Genomic DNA, 15,828 nt, shown 5'->3' on the forward strand with positions numbered 1-15,828 from the left:
TCAGACACAGTGTACTGACTCCGAGCCGACCAGTCCTTGTTTTAGCCCCTTAATGTCGAGCGCCAGACATGGTAACAATAAGTACCATCTTTTAACGTCTTTTGGTATGACGCGGCCGGGGATCGAACCCCGGACCTTCCGCTCGCCGGGCTGACGCTCTACCACTCGACCACGGAGGCGGTGCTTTTGCCATGGGGATTCTGGGTAGGAATATAGGTCCCAAGCAACCTATGTTGGCTTTTGCCATGGGGATTCCGGGTTAGAATATAGGTCACCAGCAACCTATGTTATCTTTTGCCATGGGGATTCTGGTTAGGATTATAGCTCACCAGCAACCTACGTTGGCTTTTGCCATGGGGATTCTGGATAGGAATATAGGTCACCAGCAACCTACGTTGGCTTTTGCCATGGGGATTCCGGGTAGGAATATAGCTCCCATACAACCTATGTTATCTTTTGCCATGGGGATTCTGGTTAGGATTATAGCTCACCAGCAACCTACGTTGGCTTTTGCCATGGGGATTCTGGGTAGGAATATAGGTCGCCAGCAACCTATGTTGGCTTTTTGCCATGGGGATTCTGGATAGGAATATAGGTCACCAGCAACCTACGTTGGCTTTTGCCATGGGGATTCTGGGTAGGGATATAGGTCACCAGCAACCTACGTTGGCTTTTGCCATGGGGATTCTGGGTAGGAATATAGGTCACCAGCAACCTACGTTGGCTTTTCCCATGCATGTCATTGTATCCTATTTGAGTAGATCGATGCTCAAGGCATCATTTACTGGATTGTCTGATCCAGACTCCATTATTTACAGACTACTGTCATACAGCTGAATTATTGCTGAGTGTGGCGTTAAACAAAAAACAAACAATATAATTAAATAAATAGCATAAAATCCTTAAAAGACAACAAAACCTTTTTGTACCATAGTTGATTTATTAATGGTTGATCATCGGGCTTGAATCATGCTGACAACGTACCCTATGAAGTCCATGCCTTTATAACTAGCATCACTAGCTCCTGAGATGGCCTGTTGCCAGGACACAGAGAAGCACATCACATTCACAGGATGAAACAATATTGTAGAATAACAAATACTTAACAGATCTCTTAATGTACAACTACACCATTGACAATTCAGTCATTCGATACCATACCAATAGATTGCTAACTGGGCAAATGATAATTACATTATACTTTACACCATGTCACTGAGATTGACAAATGAAGAGATTTCATAATGAAGATATCTTGAGAACCATATACATACACTATGGACAATTGACTGCCTTTCTCTTTCATTATATTTATAAAATCTGTTTTACCAACACACACACACACATACGACACGTTTTGGTGGGGCAAATATGTAACACAGAGACGTTCATGTGTTCACTTTCCAATTCCTCATTTACAATTCCCTCTCAAAATATAGCCACAGTGAGTGAGTGAGTTGGGTTTAACGCTGCTTTTAACAGTATTCCAGCATGTCAGCTTAATGTGGGAGGAAAGCCAGATGTTTACCACTTCGGTGAAACCCACGAGCACGGGTATGGTGCTGACAAACCTAGAAACATAATCGGGGTGAACCAGGATTCGAACCCACAATCATAGGTTTCTGGCATGCCAAAGGGACGCAACTCTGCATCGCGAATAGTGGCCCCCTATACCCACAGAAAAACAGGAGTGACATGATAATTAGTCAGTGGTTCATCTAATTTGGCGAAGAGGCTTCAAGTATTCGCAAATACTCTGGCCATCCCATTAAGAATCACTGAGGACATTTTATCACCATATTTATCTACACACCTTCAACCAAAACTTACTACCTACCCCTGGTTAAACATAACATTGAACCCATAATGTTCAACACCTAATGGTGTGAAGCTGCATGTCATTCAATCTGAAAGCTGTCGACAGTGAAGCCTTGTTATCTTGAAGTACTGTGGACCATCACATACATCCAGAGCTATCTATAGTTAAAGGTAAGCGGAGTGGAGATATTAGACCACAGTGTCAATAATCATTCTGCCTCAACACAAATTTGCATTAACTTTTTTCCATTCAAGTTCTTCTCAGTTATTTTACAGGGTATGTTTGATTGATTCACTGGTAGACACTTGGAACAAAAAATATACACAGCTGATTGCTACTTTTGTTGTTTTCTCTGTGTATGAACAAGTGTGTAACAGGAATTAGTTTCTGTTGAATAATGGAAGGTGCATAGTACACCCAAGAAAACCTGGTAGTCATCAATTTGTTCTGACATGAGGTAGACACTGTGGCAACCTCAGGATATTTCATGGTCACCAAATGTAGAATTTGGTTGCCAAACAGTAGCGAGTGAGTATGGTTTTACACCACTTTTAGCAATATTCCAGCAATATCACCAGTAATAGGCTACACACATTCTACCCATGTCGGAAATAGAACCCAGGTCTTCGGCATGACGCTTTAACCACAAGGCTACTCTACCCCCTGTTGCCAACTAGAGGGCTGATAGTCTTCAAATATAGAGATGGAGCTCCAAGATAACAAGGTTGTACTGTATACCTTACAAATACACAATGCAAATTATATTCAGAGTACAACATCAACAAAATGTACACCATCACAGCCATGTTGACATGAATCATTCCACTCTGGTATATACACACAGACAAGTTAATAGTTACCATGGTTACATAAATATCATTGTGTGCTGTCTTTCACACTTTGGCTACAATGCTAACATTAACCTCATACTGCCATCATGGATATGTAACAAGCATTCATTCACTCCTTTATGTAGGTAGGACAAGAAACAGTTTCAATTCAGAGATTGTTTTAAGACCATTGAAGAGATTATCCATGAACTTACAGCAAAATGGGTTTATTTAGTACAACATGTACAAGACAAAGCTGTGGGGCTGGGATTGTGTTGCCACAAATTACTGTTGTCTGATGACTAGAGCAGTTTGGTTTACTTTGGAAACATAATCATGATAATAAAGACAAATAAACGAGTAAGCCCTAAGTAAATCTTGACAATTTAACTTGAACATTATTCAACAATGTTTTAGTCAGAAAAAAAAGATAATGTGTCAATTTTATCACAGTTTATGTTACTGATGGAATATATCGTCGCCAGGCAATGTGAAATATAAAATATGTCACAGTTCCAAGTTCTTGCATTCCTGCATCTCTTAAGCACTGTTTCATCCCAATTCCAATCATTTTTCCTGATTTTTTTTGCCTTCGTCAGAAAAAGTCACAATTTCAGAAATATGTAGTTGTTTAATTTTCACTTGTTTCCTCTGGTTGAATGTTATCCAAATGTATTTAGTATTGAATTAAAATTTCAAACTGTCCAACAACACTTCTGTCAAATGGAACATTGAAATACAGCATAAAATGCCCTTTAACTTCATAATACATTTAGCTTTAGAACTGGCAGCAATTTAGAATTTCCAATTTGCGCCAATTGTATAAAACTAAAATGACATACGGTAAAAGATCAAAACAAACTTTAGTAACAAAAGGTTGCAATAACATTCTTAAATCATTGATCTTCCATTCCATTTGCTTAAAACATGTAGCACTCATCACTACCCGGCCGTGTCTCACATTAACACAGTGACTACACCGACAGCTAGTTGGTGAACAGCAGATCTTCATCATGGTCATCGGCCAGCAGGTCGGCAGCACGCTGGTTCTCCAGCCCGATCTCTTTCTTTCTCCGGGCCTGAAGCTCAGCTGCAGCTACCTTCAACTTCTTCTTCTTCTCCTGGATCTTCTTCAGTCTAAGAAAAGGAAACATGATGTCAGAATTAAGCAAGTACACCATGATGTTAAGTGGGTGAGTGAGTCAGAGTGACAGATTTATGCTGCTTTTCGCAATATCCGAATCAAATCTTGGCTCCAAAGCAGCTTTACACACTGCACCCATGTGGGCAAACAAGCATAGATTCTTGTCGAATGAATGCTTGAATAACCTGGCTACCCGTCTATTCTGTCCATACCCTACAATGAAACACGGCGATATGGAATGTGAGATGTGTGGGAGTGTTGGGTTTAACACTGCTTTGAGTAATATTCCTGTTATATCATGGCGTGTCAGCTTAATCATGTTAATGTGGGAGGTAGCTCTCCCGATGCAATGCACATGATGCAGGTGTCAGTCATTTACCACCTTGGTGAAACCCACAAGCAGCTGTATTGTGCTGACAAACCTAGAAACATTACGAGGCAAAGCAGAATTCAAACAAACAATCAGAGGTTTCCACCATGTTCAAGGGACACAAATCTGCCCAGAAAGTTGCGTTACCTAGATTACTAGGGTAACCAGTGCTCCAATCAAATCTTGATGCCAAGGATCATCTTTACACATTGCACACAAGTTCTTGTCAAATGAATGCCTGAATAACCAGGCTACCCATCTTTCCGTACCCTACAATTAAACATGGAGATATGGCACGCGACATGTGTCTAACAGCTTCACATACATATATTCATCTCTACCATGATGCCCAGTGAGTAACTTAGTCAGGCAAGAAACTAGTTAATAACACAATGCATACTGCCTCAATATACTGTAACACATTTTATCACACAAACACACAAGGATAATCGCATTATGTCAATATTGAATGAATGAATAAATATTTTCACATCAGCAATTCTCATTCTTCTTTTGATCCTAAGTGGAAACATGCCAAAAACAAGTTTCCAGCTTCTAAATCATATTCACTCAAACACACCAAGTATCACCATGGTCACCTTCCAACAATCTGGGTCATGCACACTTTTCATGCCAGTCGACATACACGCACTGAACATGTGATTTCCCCAGCCAACTCATTCTCTTTCTACAACTTAATAGCCTAGAGGAAACAACTTAATAGCCTAGAGGAATCATGATGCAGGGATGGGCGGTTTGGCATATAACGTGTGAGATGGGATAGGTATTATATACATACAATTTATTGTAAAATTGACAAATTTGTAAACTTATCCTATCGCACACTATGCATTTATCCCACGGTTGGAAGGTGGGGAGCAGTTCCCTAGTCTATAAAAGGCAACAACCGTAGGGTATACACGATGAAGCTGTAGCTAGCAGTGACACAAAACCATAATAAGTTGGTTGGTTGGTTGGTTGGTTGGATTGTTGTTTTACGCTGCACGCTGCAATATTCCAGCTATATGACGGCGGTCTGTAAATAGTCTGGACCAGACAATCTAGTGATTAATATCTTGAGCATCGATCCACGCAATTGGGATCGATGACATGTATCAACCAAGTCAGCGAGCCTGATCACCCGATCCCGCTAGTCGCCTTTTACTACGAGCATAGTCACCTCTTACGGCAAGATTGGGTTGCTGAAGACCTATTCTACCCCGGAATCTTCACGGGTCATAATAATAACACTTTTTGTGCTAGAACCAATGGCCCAAATTGACGCAGACCTTGGACATCAGTCACAGAGTTGTCTCGGAGGAAATGGTATGCGTAAGCCTGCATGCGTGCGAATCCTCAATAGTTTTCTTTGTATTTGTAGATCTGTCAGTGGTTTATGAGAGCCTGTTCTGCTCTCGACGCTGACATTTTGGAAGATAAATACTGGAGGATTCATCAGCAAATCAACGCACTGAGCACAGCGCTTAAATGTGCTACAGCGTCCACGACAGAACAAACATCATGCAAGAAAAACACGGGACAATGCATGGGCTGTTCATCTATGATGAAAACAATGACAAAGAATAAGATGATTCCCTTGGTGTTTAAAACATGTCATAACAACATGGCGATTAGAAAGAGATTTAGTTGGCTGGGGAAATCATGTGTTCAGTGTATGTAGGTCAACCGACATGAAAAGCGTGCATGACCCAGATTGTTGGGAGGTGACTGACCATGATGATGCAAGGTGTGTTCGGGTGAATTGTTTTTGTAGAAGCCGGAAACCTTTGTTTAGGCACGTTCAAGTATCAAAGACAAATGAGAAATGCACAGTGTGAGGTAGGAAAAGATTAACAATTTAAATAATCCAAGAAAAGGTCATATTACTATTCACAACAGTAATTTTAGAAAATGTATGGCAATTCAAAGCCTGAGTGAACCGTCCAGTTTATGATACAGTGCCAACTGATCTGCAGCCTTGTTTGTCTACTTACACCCTCACACATCGAGAAAGGGAGAACATTATGCAATATTCTTTTTGCAAGTAACTATCAAATCAATATATAGAGATTACGAAAGAGGTTCCTGCTAGATAACCTCAACTGCATATTAAACGGAGCATGGTATCGGTGAATGGTAACATTTGAGTATACACTCAGTGGCTCAGCTAATTATCTGGAGCCTGGCAACAGTAGCAGTGAAGCAATACCCTGTGTACTGTTACTGAGGCAAGACAGAAACAGTGAAAATACAAGGTAGATGTTTCAGGCTTAAAAAAAGAAAAGAAATGGTTCTCAGGCAATGGCTTTTGAAAATATAGTGCGGGCGGGCGGTGTTTTTTTCATCTTAGTTGTTCAATCTAGTATGTAACCAAATAAACAGTTTTGTAACCAAATACAGTCAACCTGGGAAAGGGCCTCCCTACGTAAAAGTATTCCTTGATGAGTAAATTGCTGGAATATAGTATAAATAATTTGACTACCGTTGGAGTTGGAATATTGGAGGATTTTTGTTGGGTTTTTTTTAAAACGGAAAAAGAAACAAAACAGGCGGTGAACTTTATGATGATGCAGGCAGTGTCTGAGAACCAAGACTATTTTTTATTTATTTATTTATTTATGATCTATATACTGCCTTCATCTTAATCCAAACATACCTGTAGAACTCTTCTCTCTCACGTTCATCTAATTCAGTTGTGATGTATGCTATAGTCTTCTCAATTCGTGGAATGATAACTGAAAATTAAAGTCATCATTTTCTATATTAATGTCACAGACTAAACAAGGCTATGTAATATGCCAATATGTAAGGTGGTTACAAGGTGGGCACCAACTTATCACAATACTCTCAGTCTCAATACAAACAATACTTTCATTGTGAGTATGGTTTTAAGCCCCATCAATATTCCAGAAATATCCCAACAGGAAACACTGGAAATATGCTTCACATATTGTACCCAATTCGAGAATCGAACCTGGTGCTTCAGTGTGACAAGCAAACAATTTAACCACTGGCCTATCCCACAGCCCCATTGGTTTCATATTTGTAAAGAAAAACGTAAATAATACCATTAGTCAAGGCTCAAGAAATATCGTATCAAGATATTCACACTAAAAATCTTTTGCACATCAATAATACAAAGGGAGATAATTCCATTGGATCTCACTCCAAATACACTTTGCTTGTTGTTTAATGTCGCATTCAGCATACAGTGATCATATAGTGATTGATATTAGGGAGAAAGAACCCCGCTATATGGTTATGGTGACACGCACTCAACCAAGTCACACATCCTGATCACTCGATCCACAAAGCCTCTTATGACAAGAGGGGGCACAGGTGGACCAGTTGTCTAAGGCGCCACAATTTGCTGTGCAGAGTTGCGTCCCTTGGGCACGCCAGAAACCTTTGATTGTGGGTACGAATCCTGATTCGCCCCGATTATGTTACTAGGTTTGTCAGCACCATACCCGTGCTCTTGGGTTTCAACGAAGTGGTAAGCTTCTGAGACCTGCATCACTTCGAGCTTTCGTCTCACATTTAGCTGACACGCTGCGATATAACTGGAATACTGCTAAAAGCGGCGTTAAACCTAACTCATTCACTCACTCACTTATGACAAGAACAGTTTGCTGAGGACCTATTCTAACCAGGAATCCCTACGTCGGTCTTCTTCTAACAACCCACCATGTTCAATAGCATTGACTCTTCTATTGGTAATTTTGATGACTTCATCTAAGGTGACAAAACATGTCTGCAGCGAGGCCAGCTCCACCAACAGCTGAATAGCGCGAGCGTAGTTCTTCTTTAACTTGTCTATCTGCTGGCCACCTCGAGACAGACCAGTCAACTCATATGCTGCAAGTCAAACACAACATGACATCATTCCCTGTCTGGAACATGTTAAAGAAAAATGTACAATTTAAGAACCTTTCCAATCTCATTTCCTCTAAGACTGGTATGCACATGACAAACTTTTGATTGAATTTTTCGGCATGATGAATATCAGGAAAAAAATTTATGGATGTCAACTTCTTTATAATGAAGAACACATAATTAAGAAGTTGACATAAATAAATTCTCACTTCTAAATACCTTTCAAAGACTTGGTGATGAATATCTTTACCTATTTGATTTTACGTAACTGATGTTACATTTGGGATAACACTTTCTTAGTAAAGTACATATTCTCGTACTTTTTGGGGGTTGAGTCCCGTCCGGGATTCGAACCCACACTTGCCAGAGTGAGGCATGGGAGCCATGCCAATTTACACTTGTCAGAGGGGTACTCAAAGTACTCAATCTAGACTACCAGTTGTCAGACTTTCATTTTTGTGGAAGCCTTGGTGGCTGAGTGGGTTAGATAACTGACTTTGTGTGCTGGCGATTAGGTGCCTCACTTTGGCAAGTGTGGGTTCGAATCCCAAACAGGACTAACCCAAAAAAAGTACGAGAATCTGTACTTTACTGAGAAAGTGTTAACCCAATCATAACATCTGTTACATTTGACCACATTCTAAATGGCATTGTGTATTCTATTTGATTTAAAATAAAACGTTTAAATGTGAGCTCTTAACCTTAATGTCAATGAATATTCTTTACTTTTTCTAATTACAAGAAATCCTTAGTGGAACTGTACAAAAAAAAAATATTTTGTAAAAGTTGGGATTCAAAATTGTAAAAATAAAAAACAAATCTAGTAACATTGATTGGAGACACACAACAGCACTGTATGGAATTCTACATATGACGGATGTTCTTTTAGTTATGGTTTGGCTGACAAAAGTTCAACAGTATAACAGAGAGATCTGAGATGTGGTGCAGAGGCAGGTGATGCTGTCAGTACTTACAGTCAGCCCCGTCCTGGTAGTGCTCGAAGCTGGGTAAACTCACACCTGGAAGGGAACAAAAACCAGTGAAAACAATATCCAGAATTAGTTGTCATGTGATGGTGGTTATGATGTGTATAGCAGGGACACCTGCCAATAGTATTTTGGAGTGAGTATGATTTTACTCATGTTTAACAAAATTTCAGTCATATCACTGCAGCAGACCACCAATATGTCAGCCATATCATGGCAGAGGGACACCAACAATGGGCTTCACACACTTTATCCATGACAGGCAGCAAACAGAGGCCTTCGCTGATGAGCGGCCACTTTAACCACTAGGCTACCCCACTGTCTTCCCTATACCAATTAGCAAGTAAATGTGCAACCATATGACAGCAGGGACCATCGGGAATGTGCCTCACTCACTGCTCCATTTGGACAACTTTAATACTATAACCACCACACTACCGCATCATTGCTGAAGGAGCAGTACTATGGAATAATTATCTGAACACAACCACAGCCCATTAAATGGCACCAACATGGAACTTCATGGCTACCCCAACCGTAACTGTTTTAACCCGCATGGTTTTCAACATTCTAGAGGAAACAAATGCATGGCCGCTAGGGTAACAATGTTATTGATTTTCTCATCAAACACACCTAAACTACACTAATATTACAGGCTGCAGCTTAAGGTTGGTTGTTTGGTTGGTTTGTTGTTTAACGCCGCACTCAGCAATATTCCAGCTAAATGACAGCAGTCTGTAAATAATTGAGTCTGGACCAGACAATCCAGTGATTAATATCATGAGCATCGATCCACACAATTTGACATGTATCAACCAAGTCAGCGAGCCTGACCACCCAATCCTGTTAGTCGCCTTTTACGACATACATAGTCACCTTTCACGGCAAGCATGGGTTGCTGAAGACCTACCACGGAATCTTCACAGGGCTTAAGTGTACACCAAGCCCTATATTCTGAACCAGCCCCTATCTCAGCCAGAACAGAATCACTCACCGGCTACATTCTCCCTCTTGTTCTTCACTTTGATTTGAGCTTTGTTGACGTTCTGCAGGACAATATGGTTGAAGTCTCCTGTGGTGAACTTGGCCTCCGCCAGAGAGAAGGCTGCCTCTTTCATCACGTCTCCCATCAACATCTTGGTCTACAAGTTCGGAATTTTGTCATCATTATAGCAATTAGTGATCATGTTAGCACGGTTATTACAGGGTTTTGTTGAGATGCACAAATGTGAGTCCAGTAAGGACGAATATTGAAATTGGACGCAGAAAAAGAATATTTTGTCAATAATATAATTTTTTGTACCTACAGCACATCAAGAGCTGTTAGGTTGGTTGGTTTGTTTGTTCTTTAACGCCGCACTCAGCAATATTCCAGCTATATGACGGCGGTCTGTAAATAATCGAGTCTGGACTAGACAATCCAGTGATTGATATCATGAGTATCGATCCACGCAATTGGGATCGATGACCGTGCATCAACCAAGTCAGCGAGTCTGACCACCCAACCTGTTAGTCGCCTTTTACGACAAGCTTAGTCGCCTTTTACGGCAAGCATGGGTTGCTGAAGACCTATTCTATCCCTGATCTTCATGGGTTGTCTTTCATTTCATCCATCAATCATTACCACTGTCCACATGATCAGCGATTCATTTCAGGCTCTAAAGTAATTATGTAAACGTCCAGTAAACTACACCATTTCATTACTTTACAGAGCCATCAAATTGCCGGCAAAGACTCTTAAAATTAATTATTGGGGATCAAGTTAAAATTCAGTTAGTAACATTGATTTTTTTATTTGTTTTTAAAGCCACACTTAGCAATGATCAAGCTTTATGAAGGTGAGCTGTAAATACTGGTGTTTGGACCAGACAATCCAGTGATCAATATTATGAGCAACAATCAATGCTGTCGGGGTACGTTCACACGCTATGAACCAAGTCACCGAGTCTGACCACTCAGTCTATTTGGTGATCTTTTACAACCAGCACAGGTTGCAGGGCCCATTGAAACACAGATTCCCCACAGGGTTGTTCTTGAATATTATATATAGTACACCGTTATCATTATTATACATCATTAATATCCCATGGTTAGTAGCCCACCTCGATAATCTTCTTGAGAATGGCTCTGAACCTGAGCGTGAGGGCATCAGCTTTCTTCTTCAGCAGGCTGTGCCCCTTCTGTGCCCCCTTCAGACGAGCCTTCATGTTGGTCAGAGCCCTGCACAAGGCAGAGGTAGAATCAACAACTACTTGTTAATTGTTACACGGTACATCTCACAGAGTAGGGCAGTGAAAAATGTATACCCACCATGCTGTCTGCAACTTCAGCCACCAGTACATGTAGTACAAAGCCCCAAAAAGCACAATTGGTCCAGTAAGCTCAGCTCATGTATATATTTACACTAAAAGCTAAAGAAAGTGATGTGCAGAGAATTTATTCATGCTGCTAGATTTGGGCACAGGCTGTACTCAGTGTACACATAGTGTAACGTGTGTATGTGCGTGTGTGTGTGCGTGTGTGTGTTCGTGTGTGTACAAGTGCAAGTCTGCACAGTGAACTGCGGCACCACCTATGCCCCCTCCCAGGTCACACAATAACCTATGAGTACATAAATTACCATGACTACAGGTAGAAAGCACCTGCTGATAGAATGGCACCAAATTGACCAATAACAAGAGCCTGAGTTTGATCAATTACTTGTCAACAGATCATCCTGATAATATCACTTGATGAGTGAATGAGAGAATAATCAAGATTACAAAGAATTTAGCAATATTACAAAAATATCACACCAGAATGGGCTTCAAACATTTATACTCATTTCTGTTAGCAAAACTTGCAACTACCAGGCCAGCGCACCCGAGTTTGACATAATTACTGACATGTACTGCCGCAGACTAGTGAGTGAGTGAGTATGGTTTTATGCCGCTTTTAGCAATATTCCAGCAATATCACGGCGGGGGACACCAGAAATGGGCTTCACACATTGTACCCATGTCGGGAATCGAACCCAGGTCTTCGGCGTGACGAGTGAACGCTTTAACCACTAGGCTACCCGATCGCCCCTGCCGCAGACTAAAGATGACCTAAGTAATGACAGATTTGACTGCCCAAGGCTTGAGCCACACCTAGTGACTCTCCACTCTTCCCCCTGTCGACATGCTGATCTCCCTAAGATGTCCATGAGTGCCATAATATACACAAGGCCTAACTAACTTGACTAACATTGGTTATCCATTGACCAGAAATCATAAAAATATATTATTTCATTTTCAAATCCAATTTATTAATTTGACCCCCTTATTCCCTGAGTATCAGCACATATGAATGTTTAAATTTCACAATTTATAAATATGCCCTAGAGGACGAGTCACTGTGTCATTTGTTTTGCAAGGGCATCTTAGTGTGACAATTTTACCGGCGATTGGACGACCAAACACGGTATATTTTAGCGATTCGGTCAACATTTGGGAATATATGGCACCTTATTGTCCATACTTTATCAAAAACTTTTCTGATATTGTTTCAAATACTTACATCCGAGACGGGAAAACGTTCAATCTGTCTTTAGTTGCCATCTTGTTGATGTATGATGGTGGTCATATGGTACGTCACGTGATTATGCGGCGGATATCAGAGTTACTTCCCTTGGATCATACTTTCGAAGCGTTCATAAAATATAGTTGATCATGGTGCTCGGCGTTTTTAACTTTCAGTAACGACTTTGGATATTTATTTCATCGGATAAATGATTGAGCTGGGACGTCAGCAGTGGAGCTTTACAGCATGTACTCCGACCAACGGTAGACAAACAATTCGTCCTGGTCTGAGCCATAGTCAAAACCTAAAGGTGCAAGGCCAGTCCCATTAAAATGAGATCTCAGATCTAAGATCAGATCTGATTTGATTTTATTGAGATCCGTGGAAAGTGTCATAGTGCGTATCCACCAACTCCTATTGTCAGTAGCGTCACAAATCGAAGACGTTTAACACTCTGTTGAAAACCAACAAAACCGGGCATGGTGATTTAAAGACTTAGAATATCATTCTGGTCGAATCGTGATCACATATTAATTAAATGAAGAGACCTTAAAATATTCCCTGTACCGACAGACAATCTGTAAAGTAGACCAGTCAAGATCAAACTGACCTGTGAAGATCCGGGTTAGAATAGGTTTTCAGCAACCCATGCTTGCCGTAACAGGTGACTATGCTTGTCGTAAGAGGCGACAAACGGGATCGGGTGGTCAGGCTCGCTGACTTGGTTGATGCATGTCATCTATCCAAATTGCGTGGATCGATTCTCATGATGTCTATCACTGGATTGCCTGGCCCAGGCTCGATTATTTACTGACCGCCGTCATATAGCTGGAGTTAAATAACAAACAAACAAACAAACTAGATCAAACTAACCCAAGTCTAGTTTCCTTGATTCCACAAACAGCAGAAGAGGAAGAGGAGTCTTTTTCATGGACTCAGGGGGGCACGGGTCGCCCAGTCGTCTAAGGCGCCGCGATTCGCTGTGCAGTGTTGCGTCCCTTGGGCACGCCAGAAACCTATGATTGTGGGTTCGAGTCTCGGTTCGCCCCGATTATGTTTCTAGTTTTGTCAGCACCATACCCGTGCTCGTGGGTTTCACCGAAGTGGTAAACGTCTGAGACCTGCATCACTTGGGGCTTTCCTCCCACATTAAGCTGTCACGCCGCGATATAACTGGAATACTGTTAAAAGCGGCGTTAAACCCAACTCACTCACTCACTCACTCACTCATTCACTCACTCATAGACTCAGGGTTAGTCTACATATATACTGATGGAAATGAACAATGAAACCATAGGGAAATAAGCTTTAATTCAGTACATTTTAAATAGCGCATACAAATTCAACACATGTCAGAATCAAATGTTGAAATGTGTTTTTGTGCATTGGTTCAATGCATTATGCATTTTGGTAGACAAGGCATATCATTTTACTATGTCTAAAACTAAGTGTTCCCTTGTTCATTTCCATCAGTATATTTCATGAATCAGTGGCATGTTCAAGATTCATAATGGTACAGGAGGTTTATTTGACAAAAGGTGTGTTTGCTTTGATAAAGTCAGAGATCCTACATACAGTTAAACGGTGAAATTGGATTTTCTTAGAAAACCAGAAATACTGAAAGTTGTCACATTTTTTGTTGTTTGCAACCCTCTCTATATATTGGGTCCTGAATTGTGGTGCAAATATACATCTTTATGTTAATCAAAGATAACAGAAGGTTATGGTTTGTAACGATCTGTTGTATATTCAAATGACCTGACACTTTCGGATGTGGGGACAATCAATTCAGGCGGGTAGGACGAAAAAATAAACAACTTCCAATATCAAATGTTGTTTTTGATTTCCTCATAATTCGGTGTGTTTTGAAGTAATACTATAAACTTTCAACAGGTTTTTATTATAGTATTTAAAATAATTTAAATGATGATTATGGTTTTTTTAAATTACTTATTTTTGGTCGGCGAAAAAAATAGAACACTGCCCTTTATTGTCTTTCATATTTTAATATTTTGTAGTCACCGGATTCGTAAACCAAATATAAAAAAAACGAGGTCTGGGTTGAAATTATATACTCAACAACGAAAGTTCCTGTGACACCAATGTTTTAGTGTATTTTTCAAACAAGTGAAGTTTGGTTTACAATATTGTAGTACATGTATGGAATCAAGTCACAAAAACGCAACTGCTACAGAAAAGCATGCATTCCATGCAAAGGTTGACACTCATGCAAGACCCATGCATTTCAATACCCAAGAATGGGTATAAAAACATGAGCGTTAACGGGATTCCATGTGCATTGTTTAGCATCGTGCTGACAACAACCACTCAGAAAGACAACAAAATTACGCAATTATTCAACATTACGAAATGCCACGCCTGTCCGAAGATGAGCGTCTGCGAGCCATTGGTATGCTTGAAGCAGGATCGAGTCAACGTGATGTTGCAAGACAATTTAACGTCCACAGAAACACCATTTGGTGTTTATGGCAACGTTGGCAACAGACAAATGCAGTCAGAGACCATCCTCGGAGTGGCATGCAAGGAGTAACCAATAATCGACAAGACAATTGGATTCAAACAACACACCTACGAAATCGATTCCAGCCAGCAACAGTGACTGCAAGAAGCATCCCTGGCTTTCGACGAATATCTTCACAAACCGCACGTCGCCGCTTCAGATGTGCAGGGATTGTCGCCAGAAGACCCGCCAGGCGTCCCATTTTGACAGGAAACCACCGCCAAGCACGTCTACAATGGTGCAGACAGCACGCTGGTTCTATTCACTGATGAGTCTCGTTTTCACCTCAGCCACAGCAATGAACGGATTCGCTTAAAGTCGGAAAGAGCACGTAACATCCCCAACTTAAGTAAGTAAGTAGGTAAGGGGTGAAAATGTGGTTGTGTGGTTGTGAAAGGAATAGTGTGTGAGTGAGTTGGGTTTACGCCGCTTTTAACAGTATTCCAGTTATATCGCGGGATGTCAGCTAAATGTGAGAGGAAAGCCCGAAGTGATGCAGGTCTGAGACGTTTACCACTTCGGTGAAACCCACGAGCACGGGTATGGTGCTGACAAAACTAGAAACATAATCGGGGCGAACCGGGATTCGAACCCACAATCATAGGTTTCTGGCGTGCCCAAGGGACGCAACTCCGCACAGCGAATCGCGGCGCCTTAGACGACTGGGCTACCCGTGCCCCCTGATAGGAATACACTATATCCTCACCACAGCCCATGACGACCAATAACATCATTATTG

The 15,828-nt window shown here is 41.0% G+C and overlaps 1 protein-coding gene across 1 annotated transcript; it reads right to left on the reverse strand.

The window, feature by feature from the left end:
* Positions 1-920: 920 nt before the first annotated feature.
* On the reverse strand, positions 921-12,636 carry LOC139442591 (V-type proton ATPase subunit D-like). Its single transcript, XM_071223443.1, has 7 exons — positions 12,566-12,636; positions 11,128-11,245; positions 10,020-10,167; positions 9,014-9,058; positions 7,851-8,021; positions 6,820-6,898; positions 921-3,786 (listed from the first exon to the last, which is right to left on the reverse strand). The coding sequence occupies exons 1-7, from the start codon at positions 12,604-12,606 to the stop codon at positions 3,636-3,638; spliced, it is 753 nt and encodes a 250-aa protein (XP_071079544.1). The 5' UTR covers positions 12,607-12,636; the 3' UTR covers positions 921-3,635.
* Positions 12,637-15,828: the final 3,192 nt, after the last annotated feature.

Source organism: Haliotis cracherodii, unplaced genomic scaffold (assembly GCF_022045235.1).
Source record: "Haliotis cracherodii isolate W230 unplaced genomic scaffold, xgHalCrac1.p SCAF_5, whole genome shotgun sequence".
Taxonomy (NCBI): domain Eukaryota; kingdom Metazoa; phylum Mollusca; class Gastropoda; order Lepetellida; family Haliotidae; genus Haliotis; species Haliotis cracherodii.

Bases quoted from the DNA above. Each gene is read 5' to 3' on its own strand.
- LOC139442591 (XM_071223443.1), bottom strand. From the start codon at position 12,606: ATGGCAACTAAAGACAGATTGAACGTTTTCCCGTCTCGGAT. The intron at 8,022-9,013 runs GTAAGTACTGAC...TTTGACTTGCAG, and splicing joins CTACCAGGACGGGGCTGACT to CATATGAGTTGACTGGTCTG. The intron at 3,787-6,819 runs GTATGTTTGGAT...TCCTTTTCTTAG, and splicing joins GAGAGAGAAGAGTTCTACAG to ACTGAAGAAGATCCAGGAGA.